We start from the raw sequence: 20,235 nt of genomic DNA, 5'->3' as shown, positions 1-20,235 counted from the left end.
AATTTTTCATTACATCGTTTGAAAGTTTAATTATTATTTTCATGTCAAAATAGAATGAGATCATATTACTAATCGTTGTAATATCAAGTCTACAGAAACTTCTTGTTACAACGGTATGGTGTAACGTTTTACCGCTCGTTTTCAAATCGCCCCTAAGCATCGGCATATTCCGGTTAACTCCGGTACGAACGTATTTACATTCCCCCTCTCGTTCCTACGGCTGCAAGTACCGAAGGAAGTAAATGTGCGTGTAGTTGGGTTGTTTGACCGCTAGAGGCGGTAATTCATAAATCGTGCAGTTTGCTGAATTTGTTGATCGGTGACCTTTCTATTCATTATTCGTCTTTGATTCGCACAGCGAGTAAGTTCTTTCTAAGAAGGGTTAAATTTTGTGAAAAGAAAAAACATGTACGCGATTCAAAACACAGTTAGGAAAGTACCGAGATTACTAAATGTATGTCAGAATCAACGTAGAACACTTCTTGCTACACCACCAAGGGTTAGAATACCTTTTGCCGTAAGTACTATTTTTATTAAATGCACTTACATAAGAAGCTGACGGCAGCAATTAAATATTTATTTTGAATCAAAAAATTTGTCTACTATAAGGACAGTGTTCTGTTTACAGTTCGAAAAGCATTTTCGTGAGCATTTATATCGGTAATTCATATATAAGGTTATGTTATGTAACAGGCTAATTGATTTTTGGGGCGTTCTTATTAAATTTTGCAAATATTAATAATCTCTTACAATTGTATGATTGTTTTTAATAAAACCAATATATGAATTAATTTGAGCTACATAAAAGTATTTATTAGTCCGTTCAGTATATTTATTTAAGGATATAGATAAACTTTATACATTATTATTGTGAAAAAGCATAAATTTCAAATGCAAAGAATTAATTAAGTTTTATGTTTGAATGATATAGCATATTATATATTTAACTTTGGTTATATATGATACATTGTTGGAATAAAATTTATGTGAATATAAAAGTATAAAAGGTTGATAAATAACTTAAAATTAATTATAACGATAATTACTTAGGCATTTGATTTAAAATGACATTCTTGATGTATTTTACATATATGTAGTATCGTTATAATGATAATATCTGTAAGATTATAGACCATTTAAACTATATAATTGGCAATAATATCTTTTTCATTGCAGGAAAAAGTGGCATTTGGTATGGCTATATGGATCGGAGTAATGGGGGTTCCGCTGTACATTTCGTGTAATGTAAATAAATATAACGCTCAAAAGAAGGGATAGACGATCTTTTGTAGCTGTATTCTCAAATTTGTAAAGTAAATAACTATTACAAAAAGTAGGAGAATGTGTATCATATACTTGAAATAAATATGAAATTAGATAAAGTAGTTTATAATCGATATTAGACATTTTCTATCTGCATTTTAGAAATTTGCAGATTAAGGATTAAACCTTTGACATACCAACGACGTTTGGGATATGTAATTTGTTTATTGTATGCAATGTACACAATGAACGTATCGAGTTTCATTCTATTTATATATTAAGAGGTTAATTCATTATAAGGAATCACTTATCTCAAAATATTTCGTTTTATTCATCGGTTGTTCAAGAATTAAATTTGTCTTTTATTCTACGTTTTTTTTTTTTTTTTGTGTAAGTGAGTTGCACGAATAGTTGAAGAGTCGCAGTCTTACATATACGTATATGATTGTACAAAAGTTTAGTACCATAAAAATATCAAGTATATCATTTTGCTAATAAAATATATGTATAAACAATAATAAGATATGTAAAATTTACATTTTAGCGGAAAAAAGCTTTGTTATATTTTATTTGAAAAGGGATTTTAATCTAACGATATTATAATCAAATAAAGAATATAGCAGTTTGTTTATTTTAGTACAAATTTATGTTATTGATTTATTACATAGAATCATCAGATCAGATAGTCACTCAGCAATGTCCAGTTGTGGGAAATACTGTAAAGAGCAACTCGCGATAGTTGTACACTCAAGTGGACACGTACCTTAAAATTCGTAACGTTACATTTAATTCAAAAATATATCGAGTGTTTATACATATTTTGTATATATATACAGGAATTCGATATATTTTCACATTTTGCGTATATTTGTACATCTTGGAAATCTCATTAACTTTTATATGTATTTGCACCGTTGTATCGCTAGAGCTACAAAGTTACGAATATTCACCTTAAATTTACGTACGATGTTGTTAATTTGTTTATTCGGAAACTTTATGACAGTGTCCAAAATTTATACTTCATTCTAATGTCATTTATATCGGAATGTTAGGTACACTTTGAATTTTCGTCACTTTTTTTTATTGTTACTTAACTTGACTGTATTGCATCGAAATTCGATGTTTAACTCGGCCGTATTAGGAATATATTACGCGGTTTTCCGACAATCTTCGAAGCAAGTACAGACATAGGACGGATCCTGTTTTAGGCTGGATCTAGAAGCGTTGTTCAAAAGCGAAAGTTGATCGATTCGGCTGCTGGATTTTCGACTTGTCAATGATCGGGAATGTGTCTTCTGTCGCGACGACTGTGTCTTCGTTTTTTGAAACACGTGGCACAGCATTTATCCTGCACGATCAATGACACATCGCACATGCGCCTATATGACGCGCACATTGAGGCTGGTACAATAGTATCCTTACACTCTGAAACAGTTTTATTTGTTTTTACGTTACATATCTAAAGAAACCTAATCATAATTAGTTGATGGATTACATCGAAATCTTTCTCTTTTTATTAGTTCTATCTAATGTAAACTGATAAGAAGGAATATATTAAAATGCAAGAATTAGCAAGAATCAGCATCAATGCTAGCTTGTATTATTGCGAGTCGTTAAACGAAGCTCTTACACACACACATACAAGCGCGCGCGCTTAACTATGATAATTAATATCATAGAAGAAACGAAGGAAGAAGATACTTGCGGAGAAGTGTATCGTAAACCGTTCGCTTGAAGACATTAATTCCCGGTATACGTACACTGTGGTTAATGATCCGTGAAAACTGTTGCTTTCCAGATACGCATTAAAGGGGCGAAAGAAAAGAAAAGAAATAACGAGTTTCCATGCATACGTTCAGGTAGTTACGGATATCCTTTAATGACCGATTCCCTCTGGCGTGTGCAATTACCAGATTTATCGTTCGCGCATTGCCGCCTATGATAACAACGCCTCGTATCGATCGGCTTTCTCTCGGGGTTGCAATCGTCGGACAGTAATTCTGTTATACGATCACGACACTCGACTTCCCTTCGCTTAACGCCGACTCTCACGAGGCAGCTCGCGTTGCAGGACTCCCATTTTCCTGTAAGCATGCCCATAAAGACGGAGGTTTTATACGCTTGATCGTCTCCTTGTTGTCTTTGGCAACGGGCCAGGCTTCAAAAAGATATTATTAGCAGCACGGATAAACCCGATTACCGTCTTAGCGTGACATAAACGACCAACCATGAAAATAATTATGCTGTCTTAATCCGACTCGACTTATTGGCCTTTTTTAATTCTTACGTGACTCTTTGGATATATGCGAGCAACTTGTCCTAGTTATAGATTGAAAATAAGAAGGATAACAGTATATTTTATGCCATGATAATGAATAACTCACCGGTGATCCATCTCCCACCTTGGCAAAGTTCGATGGTGGCCGGCTTGTTTTCTGGATTGCAGTCTCCTTGCATCGAGCAGGTCACCTTCCTAGTTCTCTTACCATTCGTACAATGACTCCATTTCGAGACGATCCACTTCGACTTGGTATTATACATGGAATTATCTGGATTTTCATCGACCACATTGTCGAATTCGAGGATCTCTGGCTCCTCGGTAGTAAGACTATCGACGATCGTGATTCCATTTTGATCGTTGGAGCTCACGTTGTAGAAAGAGGCATCCTTGTTGTCCGCGTAGACGATCAATGGTGGTTCGGTGGAGCTGCAAGGGGGTAAGTTTAGACACGGGCTGACCTCTTCGGGTCTCACGTCCCGGTTACAGTCTCGATCGGGCAGAGCCAAATCCGATCTATCGGGGCCCACTCCCGAAGAGACACACATCACCGATCGTTTTCGAAGAGCACCCTCTCCGCACGATACCGGGCACATTTGCCATGGACCGATCCACCATCTAATTTTGGCAAAACGAAACAATCGATTATCGTTTGAGTATATTATTCGAATTCATTATTGTCAAATTCGTTCGAGTTAATTAAAACGAGAAAGAAAAGAAAAGCTGTTACGTGTCTTTTTAACAAAAGTGAAAGTCAACGAATCAAGTTGCATTGGATGTCGCGTTGGAGCGGTCGGAACGTCGAGTCGAACGGTAAATAAAATTTGTCTGTGGTCAGATTCAATGTACCCCCATATTATCGCGACCGAGAAGCTTTAATCCGATTTTTCCTATACCATGGAGGCTGGGCTTTCGTTTTACCTGGCTGGGCATGGATTCAGATTGCATTCTCGCAAAATCGATTCCGGCTTTTCGATGCCCTCGCAAAAGTGGTCCTCGACGACCCCGCTCTTCTTCTCGTTGCAGAGTGCTTTGGAGGTTTGCGTGCCACCGCCGCAAGTGGCCGTGCACAGCGACCAGTCGGAAAATACCCACGAGTATTCCGGTGCCCGATCAGGCTCCTTTTTCGGCACTGTGTACTCGTATCGCAGCCCGAAATTCCGATAATGTCCTCTGGAAATCAACTGAAGTGATGGGACAAAATTATTGAGAATGGGAAGAAAGTAGCTAAAGAATTCGTAGCGAATATACGTGTCCACGCTCGAAGAATCGAGGAAAAAGCGAATGAGACGGATAAGCAATTTGTCGAGAGGAAGCATACGTGGAATAAAACGAAAAGAAAAGAGTTAGTTAATTAGTTACTATTACGTACATAGACTGCGATGTCCTCTTTGATCGGGCCAGGAATTCTGACCTTTTCTCTGTCGCGATCGCGCTCGTACAGAGCTGGAGTTCCGGCCACTTGGTATTCCCCTGCTAAAGTGATCTGCCTGTTCAATTGGAATGAAGATCATAGCTCTAGATCGTAATATCTCTCCAACGTCTTTTACTTTTCATTCGGAATTTATTATTTCGTTAGCCGATACAAAGAGATACACAATCAATTGGATTATCGATATTAACGTGATCGATATAACGTAACCGACGATGAACACATCTTGGATTATTACTTACCGTTTTCCATTAAGGAAATATTTGTCGGAATTTGGCACACCTATTCCAATGTAATTTTTGCTGTTTCCAATTTCTTCGATTTTTATATTTCTCGATCCATTGGGGACAACGACCACTTCCTTGTATCCTGGACCGTCGTTTTTGTCGTAAATTCCGCCTGTCGTTTCGCACTGAGTTCCATCGCCATGGCAGATTCCACAACGATCTTCCGTGGCATCTGAATCGACCGTCCAATCACAGCCAACTTTCTACACCGTTAATTACAATCGAAAAATAGAGAACAGAATAGAGAAGGAAAGATACGGATATTGTTGAAAATATCGTCTAGAAAAATAGACTGACTCGACAGATTCCAGCAATGCACATGTCTCTGGTACCAACGTTACAGGGTGTGCCATCGAGAGCGGCTTCACCCCATGGAACGATCACGCTTTCCTCTGTGTCGGTGCAATATAGCTCGCAGGGTTCCGCTTCAATTAAGGACGATATTCATTAGTGTTGTACGGATTCAAGTCGAATGGAATATCGAACGATCGTAGATTACTTGGCAAAAAGTAACTTTCAACTGTTTATTAAATTCGATGATATTTTACTGTCAAATAGCAAGGAACCGTTTAGCGTTATTTACAGCATTGTTTATTGCGAAAAGTACTCGTCCGTAGTATCTTCGACGAAAGAGTCCAAAAACTAGTGGCTTACTCTGATCGAAATACGGCAGCCAAGTGTAATTCTTCCCTTTGTATTCTTTGCCGTCGTAATGGCTGCACTGAACTGCTCTGAAACTGGCCGTCTCTTCCGGGCACGGATCGGTGTTACAGATTTTATATCGACGTCTTTCCCCGATGCAGAATTTACCACCGTGCGCTGGTTCCGGATGGTCGCATTTCCGCTCGACGATCGAAACACCCGCACCACAGGTTCTCGAACACTCGCTCCAAGAGCCCCACTCGCCCCATCCGCCGTCGATTTGACGCGGTTTGTCCACAATTGGCACGCATTCCTGGTTCTGACACCACTACGGCAAAATTCGCGCGCGTTATCGAAAATCAGTTTAATGGCTGGTTGACTTATTTATTCTATTTTTATCTATTTTTTTTTTTTTAGAGCGTTATGAATATCCAGAGGACCAATGAACGTCGATTATCAAAAGAGAGAATGTCGTGCTCGAAACCGCTTTATTCTCCTTTTCATTTTTATCGTTACCCGTTAACGTTATATTTCTCATTGTTACAACATTATATCTTACGATATTATTTTCTATTGTTTCTTCTCGAATACGAAATGACACGACGACGCGGTGAAATAGAGAATTAAATTAATCAATTCAATCATATAAATTTGTGGCTAATTGTTATTCATTGGGAACTACGATCGCATAACGCTATGTGTATAATTACGCATCTAATATTCTTACCATGTGTTTGCCACAGTGTGTCCCCGGGGCGGCCGGATGAAGCATGGTGGTGCAAGTGCCATCGACGATGCACCATAATTTAGAACAGATCTGTGAACAAAATCACCGATCTCTATTCACCGGTCTAAAATTGCCCCGTACTCGATTTACTTTTGTTCATCACCTCCTGCAAGGGCGAGCAAACGGAAGCTTCCCTGACGCCGAACTGAAGCCTGCATTGGTGCTCCGCGTTATACATCGCGCCAGGCGGTAACTCTGGATACGAGTAATCGTTGTCCGCCGGTTCGTCTTCCAAGCATTCGCCTTTCCCTTGACTGTGGAAGTTTTGAAACTTTCTTTAAAAACTTTCCTTCTCTTAAAGCTTTTAAAGCTTCGAACACACGCTATCTGGCAAAACAATTGAACTCGTTGTTCAGACTCTTCGAACGACGCATCTAAAACGATAGTTGATGTTGTCGAAAGAGATTTTGAAATTTCTTACTCCAAAAAATTGGTAATGTCCCTCCTAGAGCATCTGGACCAGGCGACGCCAATGGTGTCCACCTCGAAGGTCGGCGTCATCACGTGCAGGGTGTCACCGTCTCGTTTGCTGCAGCCGATCTTTTCCGTATCGTGGTACATGCCAAAGCTGCAGCGAAAATCGTGTCATTGTCGCGAGTCATCTCGATTTCGAACAAATCGTGATTTCGCGTGTGCCTGCCCGCGATACGATTCCAGCCAAATAAGCGGCAAACGCGATAACGAGGTCGCGTTATCGGTTATTATATTAATAAAAGCAAATTGCGCTTAATAACGAGCACGGGGAATTGGATTCTCCGTTAGCTGACCAAACGAGTTACGCATCGATTCGGCCAATTTTTTGCGGATGATAATATTAGTTAGTTTCATGTGCGTGCGTTTTGATGATATTTTATAATATTTTGGCACTTTGATACGTAGATAATCGTATAATAGAAAGAGCAGATGTTTAATAGTAAATTTTTATTAGAAGCAAAGTGAAACTCTACGGCAACGAAAATTTGGTGAGAAACGTTGAAAGTAAAATGGCCAAAGTACTTTGAATACCTTTCGAGTTAACAGGAAACAGCAGCCAGTATGATAGTTTATGTTTAATACGCCTTTAAATTTCAGAGGTTAAGACGAATTGAGATTAAAGTTGAACTCCGTTACGAGTCTAGTTTGTCACATTTAGAGTTAATGCCAGGAGACAAAGGGAATACAAGTCGTCCAGTCGGAATATAAATTCACATATACCATTAAAACGTACTACCGATCGATAAAAAGTTAGCCAAATCGAGGACTCTTGATCACCGAGAAATATGAAATATGTTTGGAGTAATCGCTGCGAGGCAAAGAAGCTTGGCCAGACTAAGTGCGCTTCTAAGGATCTAATAAAAAAGAGGTAATAAATTTCTCTGGATTACACGGAGGTAATACTCGAGTCTCGCGAAGATAATTCACTTCCGACGAGTCGCTACTTTTTCTCGGAAAATTCAGCGGAAATTTAGAGGCAGGTTTGCCAGCGACGTTCGACCGATGGAATCGTTATCTATTTCTTGTCTCTTTTTCTTTTTCTTTTTTTAAGTTAAAGATCGATCGAACGTTTCCACTCACTTGTGTCCCAATTCGTGGGTGATGGTGTGCGCGAGCGTGATTCCATTGTCTTCGTTGACGCTGCAGCTGCGGTCCGGTTGGCACATGCCGGCTACGTGAGCCACTCCCAGAGTACTACACGGCGTGTTCGCTCTCGAGCAGATGTCCTCCCTCGTCACCAGAATCGCCACGTCGTGGTGATTCGGATGCGAGTCGTCCACCGGATTCAGTTTCTGTTGCCATTTGCAGAAATTGTACAGCGTCCTGTCCGCGTTCACCGTGATGTCCAGTCCTTGCTGAAAACAGACGTTAGTCGGACCGTTTCGCGGCCAGTTGAATAGAAATGCGCGCATTTTCTCCCGCCGTGGAATTCGTTTTCGATCGTTCAGTGGCTACGGTTTACGAGCGTGTCAACCGATCCGAACGTTCGACGTTGCCCTAGCATTCAAACGTTTTCCTCGTGATTCGTTCAACCAACGAAACGATCCAATATTTTACGGATGATGAACGCGCGTGATGTGGAATCGTTTCGACGTTTTGTTTAACGATTTTGGGAGTACCGGTGTAATCGTCGTTAGTTAACAGGATAAATAGATAGATAGATAGATGGACGATAAGAAGATCGCTTCAAAAGCATTAATGCGATATTGCAACGGCATTTCGACCGGTTGACCGTAGCCGCCTCTTTGGAAGAAAGCAAATTGATTTTACCGAATCTTATATCCGATTGTTATAATAGTAAACTAGATAAAACACGGTATCGTGTAAACCGTGCCGTGCATCTAGTTGTTGAACGTAACGCACATCACCGGCGTAATTCGCACGTACTTCCGCGTCGTCCTCCTCGACGAGGATAATCCTGACCACGACGACGTTAATGAAATTCCCTATGGTAGGATCGAGGTAGAGGGAGGACACCATGTTCATGATGGTCAGCAGATACGTCTCAACGTCGCCGTCCTGATGAAAAGCCATCATCGTCGTGTCAGCGACAACGAGAGCCTCGACGTGACGCGGTCGGCTGATCGATCTCTTGGCACGTTGCCATCGTTTCGTCTGATGATGTTTTCTTCGGCCTCGTCCTTGAACCTGTACCAGTCCCGATTGCGTTTGCCATTCGAGCCGTGTTTCCGTCAGCCGCCTCGGCTCTGTGCAACAACAACGCAACCCCCGGTCTTTGATTAGCATCCCGCTCGATATGAAATTCCTATCCGGTTCAATGGAATTCCCCTTTACGCGGTCGCGTTTGATTTTCGTGAAAAGGAATTCCATTTTCTCGATGCGGTCATCGATGAACCGATGCCGACCGGAATAATTAATGGTTTGTCGGATTTCGGCTACCTGACGCGATGCAACGCGATACGGTTGATCCGATATACCCGCTGATCTACGATCTATCCAAAGTGTCGATTTACGGGAAAATCGATTTGTCGTTTTCCACGTGGCTCGTGGCAAGATCGAGCGATTCGAAAACGCGATCGAACGCGAGTCGGCGCGTGCCACCGTTAAAATATCGTAAAAGCGCTATTTAGATTCCTTTGGAATCGACTGGTCGAACAACGAATTACATACGGAGGAAAAATGCGAAACGGATGTTTAATTTTCACGCGGGCCCATCGATCTTGCTCGGTAATTCAACGTTTGAAATTACCGGAGCTATCTGCGGATCTAACCTGTACCTTCTATCTCGAAAAAGACGTACACACCGCGAGCACGTAAGACGGTCTCTTAATTTATGCAGATTGCTCGATCGCAGAGGCGTGCAATTAAGATTTCATTCGAGCCATCCGATAGATCGGCCCGCTTGCCGAAATGGATATTCATTGTACTTAATTACGGGTTTGCGGCGAATTGGATTATCCCCCGTCGACCACGTTGCCGCCTATCAGCCCGCTCGGATCTTACCTTCGTATCGGTTTCTCCGTAAAGTCGTTTAATCTGCTGAAACGCGGTCTCGTCACTCGGTTAATAGGTTGCACGCGGGAATCGCGGCAAACACGTCGGCCGTGGATTAACACTTTCGAAATTCGTGACCAAATTAGCCCGATTAATCGCGCTCCTTTGGACACTTTGTCCGAAGTCCAATTTAAGTGTCCGCGTAGTTAATTTCCCAGAGTTTCGTCGTTGACGTTCGCAACAAAAGGGCAACGTGAAACACCTTACTTCCGTATCTATCGGCCTACTTTTTTCTCCCATCGAACTAGCTGCTTATTTCATCAACGAAAAATATGAAATCGCAAGGTCTCGACTCTATCCAACATCGATCGAAACATACAGCGAGATCGCGAAGGAAACGCTATATGATTCAGAGATTTTACGAACACGTTTTGCGTCGACACACCTATTCTGTCGTTAAGAAATACCGACGATTCGTCGCGTGATATATCGATATATCTAATTTCGAGATAATTAGTGGCCGAACGAAGACGGATTATCGGTGAGATCTTATCGAAACGTTCGCCGACAAGCTCGTAAATATCGAGTTGCAATTTTTCGCGACGCGATCAAAGATGTTGGTGCCGGCGAAAGAACGAGCAGAGAACGTCGCTGGAACGCCCACGTTCCATATCGAGACGCGTCCAATTACATTATACGTAAACGGCATAAATACTCGTAATACGCGCCGCTAGCGAACGAACAGGCCACCGTGCGATGTCATGGGAGAGAAACGGGGATAGGAATGGTAATGGGAATGGGAATGAGAACGGGAACACGAAGATGGGGAAAAAAGAGGATATCGGTCCGTTCTCGCTGTAGGTGCCGCTACCCATTCGTCTTCCATTTGCTTCTCATATCTTTGCCCTCGCTATGCCCCTTCTTCTGTTCGTTATTTGTTGGTTGGTTGGTTGGTTGGTTGGTTCGTTATTAATTAGAAGCTCGTTGACGCGCGGTTAGACTCCAGACGGTTTCTTTTTATATCGGACACGCATCGTTCGTAGTTCGCATCGGTGTAATTAGCGGAAGTGCCGTTTCAGGCGACGACAACGACGGCAGCGATGGCGCTCGAGAAGCACAAACAGGAGGAAACAAGGCGTGGCTTTAGCATTTGTTAAAATTGATTTACGGTCAGCACCGAGAACTAGTCTTCCAGTTGACTGACAGAGATATATCGTGCCATGGACAATTAGTCCCTATTACAGATTTTGGTATCGTCGAACGAAATAAACTACGAGTTTCGAGTGTCGTGATTAAACTCGTACCTACTCGTGCATGTGGAAGCGTATGTCGTTAGACTTACAATTAGCCAAAGGATTCTGAAAAAAGGAAAATCCTAATCTCGCAAGATTTAATAACAATAAAAGTAGCTTTATTTAATAACGTTATAAGATTATAGATAATATCTTTCTTGCTGTCGAGCTTGCTAACAAGTTATTCTACCTGTATATTAGCAGGCAGTAAGCTGTATCTCGATCTTTTACGTTCTATCTGTTACGTATGCGCATATATCGTAGAAACCCGTCATGTATTAACATTGGGATAAAGATCTAGGATGGCAAAAAGTTGGCGGTAATCCGTTAAACGAGTTACGCCTATACCCTACGGATGATCTACGTCAAAGTTGTTACGTAACGCAACTAGAACGATAAAATTCATTATACGTAATAACAGAACGTAGTAACAGAATCCATTTAAAGATACAGCGCGTGCGAATAGAACGGGAAACACGAGTATAAAAATGTCAAAAATAGCGTCGTCTAATTAGAAACAGTTGTAACCGCGTCGGCTGCATACCGAAATAATCTCTAATTACACGAGTCCGTAATTAACGAGAGAAAAATTTTCGCGCGGTAACGTTTGTCGTATCCCGAAGCAATTTCATCGATAAGGAGATAACGTTTGGCGTCGACACGCCCACGCTTTGCAGCTCGTGTATCCAATTACCCCGTCGTAGCCTCAGACGGCATAAATGTTCCTAGCGAGAGAAATGGAAAAAAGAACGGACGAAGGGGGAAGAGAACGAGTTGGGAGGGCAAAACTGGAGATTCGACCTAGCGTCTAAATTATAGGTCATGGCAAGTTCCTTCCATAAAATGTGGCCCGTAATTATTTCACGAGTAAAAATAAGAATACGAAGGTGCGAATTGTTACGTTGGTATCGACCAACTTTTCGGAATCTCGGTTAATTTCCTTTTACCCTTAGCCGATAATAAATTTCATCGTCGTAACGAAAGTTCTTCTCTTTCGCGTTAAAGTTTCGAAGAATTTTATCGGCGTACGATCGAGCGGTTCAGCAAGTAGAACAAGAAAAAAAAGAGTCAGACAGACGCGCGCGGCTAATAGTCGCCTTTGGTCCCGGTCCTTGCCGGAACAAAAAGAAATCGAGAATCGAAAGTAGTCGAGCGAAGAAACCAAGGGATGGAAGGATCGACGAAAGGGGAAAAAAGGAAAGGGAAGAAAGAGGAGGAGGAGAAGGAATCTCGGGAGACAAGAAGAAGAGAGGCAATGAAAGGCTGCGCGGAAGAAGTAGAAGGGGAGAACGGTGTCGGTGGATTCTCACCGCGAGTGCCACAGTTTCTCTCGAGTTTTCTCTTCTTTTTTCGTCGGCGTCTGGTGCGGCCGGCGGCGCCGATTTCGAGCTGCGGCTGCTCCACGGACCTACGAAACACGAGATGCGGCCTGCCGAGCACCGAGTTCCGGTAGAGTCCGGCCGTGGCACGGCTCTCGGCGCCGGCGTCTTCCAGCCGAACCTCCAGCCGAACTTGTTCTTCTTCCGGGGACACGGCGACTGGTTCCAACCAGAACTCGCCGTCATCGCCACGCAGCATGCCCGCCTGAAACACGAAACCAACTATCTCGTCTTACACGGACTCTTTGTTCCGATTCTATCCAGAGACAACTACCGAGATTGTGTCATAGCGAGCGAGACCGTCTACACGGGATTTTCTCTCGGTCAAACGTGTTCGCGCGATAGTTTCTGTCTACCGAATTCGTCGCTTCTGTTTCGCTAATGTGCATTTTCTCGGTCCGATGCCGTCCGCTGTATTCTCTTCCTCGAGATCCGTCCTTGCCGTTCGAAATGTCGCGTTATTCCAAGCTTGTAATATTTAAACTCGGTTCTCTTACGTTGACTTTGTTAGCGACTTTGTTAGTCGTCAAAGTCTTTCGACGTTCGATAATTATCAAATTATTCTTTACCAAAGTCTGTCTTAAAAACTAACGCCGAGCTTTACGTTTCGTTGCTACAACGATTACATTTTCTTTTACATCCAAAATTTAGCGAACCTGACTATATAAGAGAAATTTCACCTATAAAGACTTTTCGCGTTAAAGCGATGGTTATTACGCTCGAGTAGTAATCTGTGCTTCTATCTCAATTGTAGAACTTGCAACTATTACGAATGTAGTTAAGTACTTTACCGCAAAACTTTATGCAGTGCAATAGAATTTTATGCACGTTGCATAAACACCGCTTCTCTCTTTCTCTCCCTCTCTATTTTAGGCGTTAAATCTCGGAAGAAACATTCTGACAAAAATCTAAATAATTTAACGCGTTGAAGCAATCTAAAAAGTAACTTTCCTAAACGGACAACTGTTGCTCTTCTTACGAAATCATTCGTTCTATGTTCATTTCGATTTGTCATTTCAAGAATAACCCTGTCTGTTTCGCCGTGTCTAGCCATTTGCTAGTCGGAGATCGAAGAATAGCCGTTTCGGAAGGCGTACGTGGAGGCGGGCCTCGTGGGTAACACCTTGGAAACGAAAAACGGTATAATGAAAATCGGTTTCGTTCGATGCCGGTACAGATTACCGCGTTTATAGCTGTGCCGCGTCATTAATCATTCTCGATCGTCGATAGTGTTCACCGTTCTCCGTCAAATAGCAATTGATCGGCGGAACACCCATCGTCTGATTTCGATTTACAAATTCTCATTTTACGCCCACTCTTTCTGTTCGCTTCTTCCGCTATCGCTCTCTTTATCTGCTTCCCCTTTATCGCTGCCGTTACAATCGAGTACAACATCCACCAGCCGTATAGATCCACTCGATACGAATTTCGAATTCGCGCCTCATTTTTCACGCGTCCTTCCGTTCTTTCATTAAAAATCTCTCGATCGCGTCGACCGTTTATCGTCGTTTCCAATTCGCATCGTTCGATCCTAACGATGTTAAATCGTCAGTCGACGTGTCAAAATTTAAAAAACGATCTCTCTCTCTCTCTCTCTCTCTCTCTCTCTTTCTCTCCTTGCTCGGTAGAAAAGAGCGATTCGGAATAAAAAAATTTTTATCGGTTGGCGAGCAACTTTGGTCGAATAGCTGTTCCAGCGGGCATATAATTTATACGAAGAATCTTAGGAACGAAATCGGAATTCGTACGAGAGTCCTATAAACCGAGAATTCCGTGTAAAAATATGTAGTGGGAAATAATCGATTGGAGGAGGAGATGCAGCTAAGTTGGCGCGGTAGAAATAGGTAAGACGGCCAGGCGAAGGGCCTGAAATACAAGTCGAGCGAGCCAGGGTTGGTCGTGTTTCAACAATTCTCCGACGCCGACCGTGAAAAATCACGGCGCCAGCCTTACAAAGAGGTAAGCCCAACTCCAACAGAGGCACCGCACCGTTGAAGGACCGCAAAGTGAAAAAGGACCGAGCGTGATTCAGCGCCGCATGGGGCCTCACGGCTCGATCCTTCTTCTCTCCTTTCCTCTTTTCTCTTCGTCGCCGTTCCCTTTCCTTTCCTTCCTTCATCTTCATCTTTTTCTCCCCCATCCGCGGCTACCTTTTATTTTTTGCACCGTTTCTTTTCATCTTAAGCGCGCAGAAACGCCGATCGACTATATAAGGAGTGATTTGTTGCCGTGGTGGCTTCGACGCTTCAACCACGCCACGAACATTGTCGTTCGTTCGGTTAACGATGCGCTCGATTTTTCTCTTCTCTTTTCTTTTCAATCGGCGCTCTTTATTCCCAATATGAGATCGGCTTCGTTCGCCGAATGCGTCACGACACCGATTCGAGAACGATTTCGGAGCATCTTACGAAAAAAGCCGTTGAATGGTAATCGAGTCTGGAGGAGCGCGAACGCGTTTGTCTATCGACCTTTACACGTCTTTTAAAATCTTGCTACGATAGGATTTATATCGTGGATATTAGAAATTCCGAATCTCTTGATTCTTACGGGTCGAGCTTTATCGAGAAAATAACTCTGACATTCCGCAGAATGTTCCAAAGGACGGTAACGCAGGATACCGCAAAGTACCATTGTAGCGAAAACGTGAATTCGAGCGACAAAGTGACAGGTTTACAACGGCCTAGGGTCTGCGTACTTCAAAGAAAATTCAATTTTCTACGTCATGTATTTCTTCCTTTCTTTAACCGTCCGTCATCCGGAAACCCCGAATATTTAAGTCGAACGGAGAGAGAGAGAGCAAGCTGGAACGTTATTCGCGGCAGACGTTCGGTGGCTCGACGCGACGTTGGAGCTTTCGAGCGACAACGTTTCTAGTTTATAGCGAGATACTTCGCGGCATATCGCTAATGGATGTTGAATTTAGAAGTTGAATGGACGTTAAATTTATTTGTAAACTCGATACGTTTATTAGCTAGCCGGTCGGATCTACGTAAAGCGCCATCCATATAAATTCCCTGTCCCTTTTGCTGTTCGCGAGTGTGCGTGGAACCGGTTAACTGCAAAGCGTTATATGTATTTATCCGTAACCTTATCCCCTTAAGATTCAGCGCGTCGCTTCCGACTGCCTCATCGGATTAATCCGGATTTATCTCGAGGCGAAGGTGAACCTCGGTCTCTCGTCGACGGAATCGATTGCTCCGTTTCGACGTTCGTTTCTGCGCCTTCGATCGGCGCGACGTTAATCAGGTGCCATTGTTACGCTCGCGTCTCGAATCGAATTCTTCGATGGAATCGTGCGGATTACGATCGAGCAGGCTTTGGAGCCGGAATGTTTCCAGCCCAAGTATGTAAATAGAATAGATGATGCGAGTAGATAATTGCCGACACTGGCAATTCTCGAGAGACAGTCTCGTCTGATCTAAACTTTCCGTCGGTGCAGCGTTGTGCGGTCGTGGTTGATCGGACGTTCGCTTTTTGCTCCGTTTCGTTGATAGAACGAAGCGATAGTTTCAACGAGTTAGCGAGTTGCGCGCGGTTGGCGCGAGGTCGGCAAAGACGATCCGAAACGGTCGTAGATCATTCGGTGTTCCCCGATAACGTACGATCGGAATCCCGACAAAAGAGCCGAGAAGGGGAGAAGCCGAAGCGCAAATTAAGTAATTTCGTCGTGGCGAGCTGTTACTGGAACCGGTGAATGAAAATGGATGATGACATTATCGATCGAACGATCTACCGGCCGTTCGTTATTTCGAGTCCGGCGCATGCGTGCCCTGCCGCGGCAATTCAATGCATCCAATCGCAAGTAAATATATTTCTATAAAGGTCAACCGTCCAATTTAGATGTCTGTTTGTTCGTTTAATTGGTCGGATGGCTGGCCAGCCGTTCTATGGCCCCGGCCGACTCCTTTTCGCGATGTACGCGCGCCGCCCCGTCTTCCCCTCCGTTTCTAGGATCCGATTAATTCAGTGCACCGGCCGATAATTTATGGCCGGCCATGCGTTACGCTCTGCACCTTCCTCTCTGCCCGTTTCGCGGCAAAACCTCTTCGTATCTGTCACACCTTCCTCTAATTGCCGCGAACACGCGAGATATCAGGCAGCAGGAGGACTGACTAGTCGCCTCTCGTGACGCCGCTCCGTTTCGAGCAATCCGATTCTCAGGGGGAAACTAGCTCGCTGACTGGTTCCGTTATTCCGTCGCAAAATACCTAGCTTTTCGTCGGAACTTTTAAAGTTTCCCAAGATCTCCTATGCTCTTCCTAATAACGTTCACAGTGTCAAATAACGCGAAACTGGCTACTACGAAGTTTGTCTCTGATCTAAACCAAGGAATTCAATTTTATCTAATTTACTTTTTACCGAGGGCGGTTCTTCTCAAATATGTTGAATAACGTCCTCGGGGACAGGGAGGAGAGTCTGCCTTTGCTTCGAGGAGCGATACCAAGGAACAATCTCGATCGTTGTTGCGTTCGTGCATCGGCTACGACAAGTTTTACCTGTCAAAATTCCAGTAAAAAAGAAAAAAAAAAAAAAGAAGAGAGACGGAAGCGAAAAAGAAAGAGCAGAGTAAACGAGCGATCGTCGATATCCCGGAGGAAGCACGGACAAAACCTTTGTTTCCTCTCGGTAAACGCGAGGTAAATGGAAAGATACGATAAGCGGTAACTACGCGCCGTAACAAATGAAATTATTTAATCGATTCGTTGGCAACAATTGGAACGATACAAGAGGCGAAGTTTTCTAAAGAGAAAGGCTAGAACGGTTGGCGCGAGCAGGGAAAGTTCAGCGTCTGGAACGAGGTTTTCGCGTAAACTATCGAGTTAATTAACGCGCGGTCGACACGGAAAGAAGGCACGGAGACGGGGCGTGAGGCGGGACGTAGGAGAGAGGGAGAGCCACGGTAGGTGGGATTAGCATAATGTGTCGGAAACCGGCGATCGGACTTGGTTCGACTCGATCGTAGTTAGTTAATGGTCGCCGAACAGTCGTTATTCTCGCGCGTGGCAATACGCTGCAACGATTAAGGCTACCTCGGTGTATAATCTAGCATATATAAATTATTGTTGTCCGACCAACGAGGTGTATCGATGGGCGGTCGCAATGCTGTCACCCGTCGACGCCCATGCTCGCAGTTGGGACCAGAGAACGCTCCGCGACGCTTACGCCTTTGAGTCTTTTCTCCTTTCCACCGCTTCGTGTCGCAAGTGTAAATCCACGTCCAAACCAACTGCAGCCTCTGTACCATCCGCGATTCTCGATAGCGGCTAAAGCTTGTCGATAAGCGTAACGCTCGTGACGATGTTGTCGATGCGGCTGACCGACCAGCGACCGACCAGCGACCGACACTGAATTTGTCTCGAGTCTACTCGCTTCGATTACATCTCTCGATATTGAATACAACGGGGAATAGATCGTCGATGCGCTTTTCACGCTGCACGTGTTGCGACCGAGATAAACACTTGTACGGCTTATTGAAATTGAATATCGGTACGCGTACATTCGAGTAGTACTAAACATACCCGTACGTTTAACGCCGGGTAACTCCTAGTCGACGTGTCCACTGGATCCGCTGTCGTGTCTTGTACGTTCCTTGTTATCCTATCCACTTGCTTCGATAGCTAACACTTTGTGTCCGTTACGTTGCTTTCGCTTAAACGAACATCGATTCTAACAAAGATTTTATTGTTACCGTGGAGCAACAAGCGTTCTATAATTTATACAGTATCGCGACAGCTTGGAAATTTAGAATTTGAAAATTTGAGATTATGGAGTATCGATTATCGAATCGAATTTACGAGCGAGTCAAAGTTAAAAAGTTTCATCGGCGGTATCTCTCTACGTCGCCTGGTGGAAGTATCGATTGATTCGCGAAAGTCTTCTTTGTTGTTTCAGGATTTAAGCGTTTCTGCAATGCAATTTGTAAATTACAATTATGCCAACAGGCGTTGTTAATAAGCGACGATATTTTACGGTTAACGAGTTTTTATTATACCATAAAACACCTTGAAATGGACGAATCAATATCAATTTCCTACTACAATAGCGTGAAAATCGCGTTTTTCAGAAGTAAATATGCTCGGCATATGGCGACTCTTGAAGCAGTTGCGTAATCAAAATTTCAAAGAAATTTATCGCGTTACTCTCACGGAGTCGAGGTGATTAACCGTACGATAAATATCAGCAATTTATATGCCGTGAAGAATCAACAATCGGTATTTCGTTTCTGTAAACGTTGCAGCGTATTCGCGAGACCGTTCCTCCGTAAACTTTCCTCGGTATCGTTCATCGATCGCGCAGGTATGTTCTGCCGATTTGTCATCGACGCGAACGGTCGCTAACGAATGTCAAAGCTAATTGAATTTGATTGGCTCGACGGCTTGTAAAGTATCAAAGTTACACCAAGGAGACAATGCCCGTGATTTCTCACCTTTCCGATTCTTCGTCTCACTCCTTTGCTTTACACCCATTTTCGTAATTGCCCGAGGTCACCGCTTCCATACCCGTCCCCGTTGGATCGACCCGATAATCGCATCTGCGTCGTTTGCCAGCTCGATCCTCCTCTTTCTTCGTTTCTATTTCTTTCTCGTGACTCATCCGTCGCGGAAAAATGTGCTCTGGATCGATCCGGATGCCGATAACGACTAGAGATAAATTCATTAACGGCTATTTGTTCGCCAACCGAACACGCCTTCCTGAATTTCTTACTTCACTCGACTCGATTAAGCTCTATACTGTTACGCCAGATATGTACTCGATAATTGGAAAATTACAGAGTAATAGAAATTCCTTCGAAGCGGAGATTAAGAAGACGCAGAAGTAGAGTGCCAGCCGCGAACCTCGTTCTTATTCCGTAGAATTTTTATACTTACGTGTCGTTTGTGCTCTACGCTCTCGATTCTGTTCAAGATGGAACGTGTTTGCAACATACGCGAAGAGACTCTCGCATCTTTTGCCCTTTCTGTCACGAAGATCGATGTATTTTAAAAATAATTTATAATATTTCTGATCTAATAAAGTCTCTGACCAACGTGCAAAGTTATTTTTGCGTCTTTCCGAAAAGATGCTAACCTCCGTATCTATAAATCGTGAAATTTGATCGACGATCGAGCTTTAGAGTTTAAACTAATTTGCTACAATACGAACATCGATTCTAGTCAAATTATAGGATATCGACTTGTTGAAATTTGTTCTCTTCCCTTCGACTAGCTTCTAATTCTCCGCTGGATTTTAACTCTCTCTCCGATCTCAACCATCTCTATGGAAACTCGATTCGCCAAAATGTGTTTTACGGTTCGCATTATCCCGTTCCAGACAGCGACGTTAGCTTCACATTCGTTCCAATCGATAGATTCTTTCAGCAGGAATTATTTTCGGTAATCGGAAGCAAGCGTTGCTAGCGGTTCTTCGTCTGGCGACCTTCTTAGTGGCTACATTCGTTCGAATTAT

The 20,235-nt window shown here is 43.2% G+C and overlaps 2 protein-coding genes across 4 annotated transcripts in view; one reads left to right on the top strand and one right to left on the bottom strand.

The window, feature by feature from the left end:
* The first annotated feature begins 267 nt into the window (after positions 1–267).
* Positions 268–1,431, top strand: LOC117211869. Its single transcript, XM_033456133.1, has 2 exons — positions 268–517; positions 1,177–1,431. Exons 1-2 carry the CDS (start codon positions 407–409, stop codon positions 1,276–1,278), a joined length of 213 nt encoding a protein of 70 aa, XP_033312024.1. The 5' UTR covers positions 268–406; the 3' UTR covers positions 1,279–1,431.
* A 204-nt stretch (positions 1,432–1,635) lies between these two features.
* The window catches only part of LOC117211868 (A disintegrin and metalloproteinase with thrombospondin motifs 7-like), a 57,016-nt gene continuing 38,416 nt past the window's right edge, over positions 1,636–20,235 (bottom strand). Inside the window, exons 4-17 of one of the 3 annotated variants that reach the window (XM_033456130.1) lie at positions 12,721–12,994; positions 9,027–9,370; positions 8,244–8,518; positions 7,111–7,257; positions 6,793–6,943; positions 6,630–6,719; positions 5,915–6,230; positions 5,558–5,685; positions 5,216–5,463; positions 4,914–5,031; positions 4,463–4,725; positions 3,648–4,159; positions 3,174–3,347; positions 1,636–2,688 (exon numbers count right to left, since the gene is read on the bottom strand). In XM_033456130.1, coding sequence (XP_033312021.1) covers positions 2,537–2,688; positions 3,174–3,347; positions 3,648–4,159; positions 4,463–4,725; positions 4,914–5,031; positions 5,216–5,463; positions 5,558–5,685; positions 5,915–6,230; positions 6,630–6,719; positions 6,793–6,943; positions 7,111–7,257; positions 8,244–8,518; positions 9,027–9,370; positions 12,721–12,994 — 3,192 coding nt within the window. In that variant the 3' untranslated portion in view covers positions 1,636–2,536. Of the gene's footprint in view, positions 2,689–3,116; positions 3,348–3,647; positions 4,160–4,462; positions 4,726–4,913; positions 5,032–5,215; positions 5,464–5,557; positions 5,686–5,914; positions 6,231–6,629; positions 6,720–6,792; positions 6,944–7,110; positions 7,258–8,243; positions 8,519–9,026; positions 9,371–12,720; positions 12,995–20,235 lie in introns of all 3 variants that reach the window. The other 2 variants (XM_033456131.1, XM_033456132.1) reach the window with 2 other exon arrangements.

This window comes from Bombus bifarius, unplaced genomic scaffold (assembly GCF_011952205.1).
Source record: "Bombus bifarius isolate JDL3187 unplaced genomic scaffold, Bbif_JDL3187 scf7180000008263, whole genome shotgun sequence".
Classification (NCBI taxonomy): domain Eukaryota; kingdom Metazoa; phylum Arthropoda; class Insecta; order Hymenoptera; family Apidae; genus Bombus; species Bombus bifarius.
Note: the sequence above shows the minus strand (reverse complement) of the source record. Positions and strands in the feature narration are given on the sequence as shown.

Coding starts and splice junctions, on each gene's coding strand:
- LOC117211869 (XM_033456133.1), top strand. CDS start 407: ATGTACGCGATTCAAAACACAGTTAGGAAAGTACCGAGATTACTAAAT. Junction 518..1,176: donor GGGTTAGAATACCTTTTGCC/GTAAGTACTATT, acceptor TTTTCATTGCAG/GAAAAAGTGGCATTTGGTAT.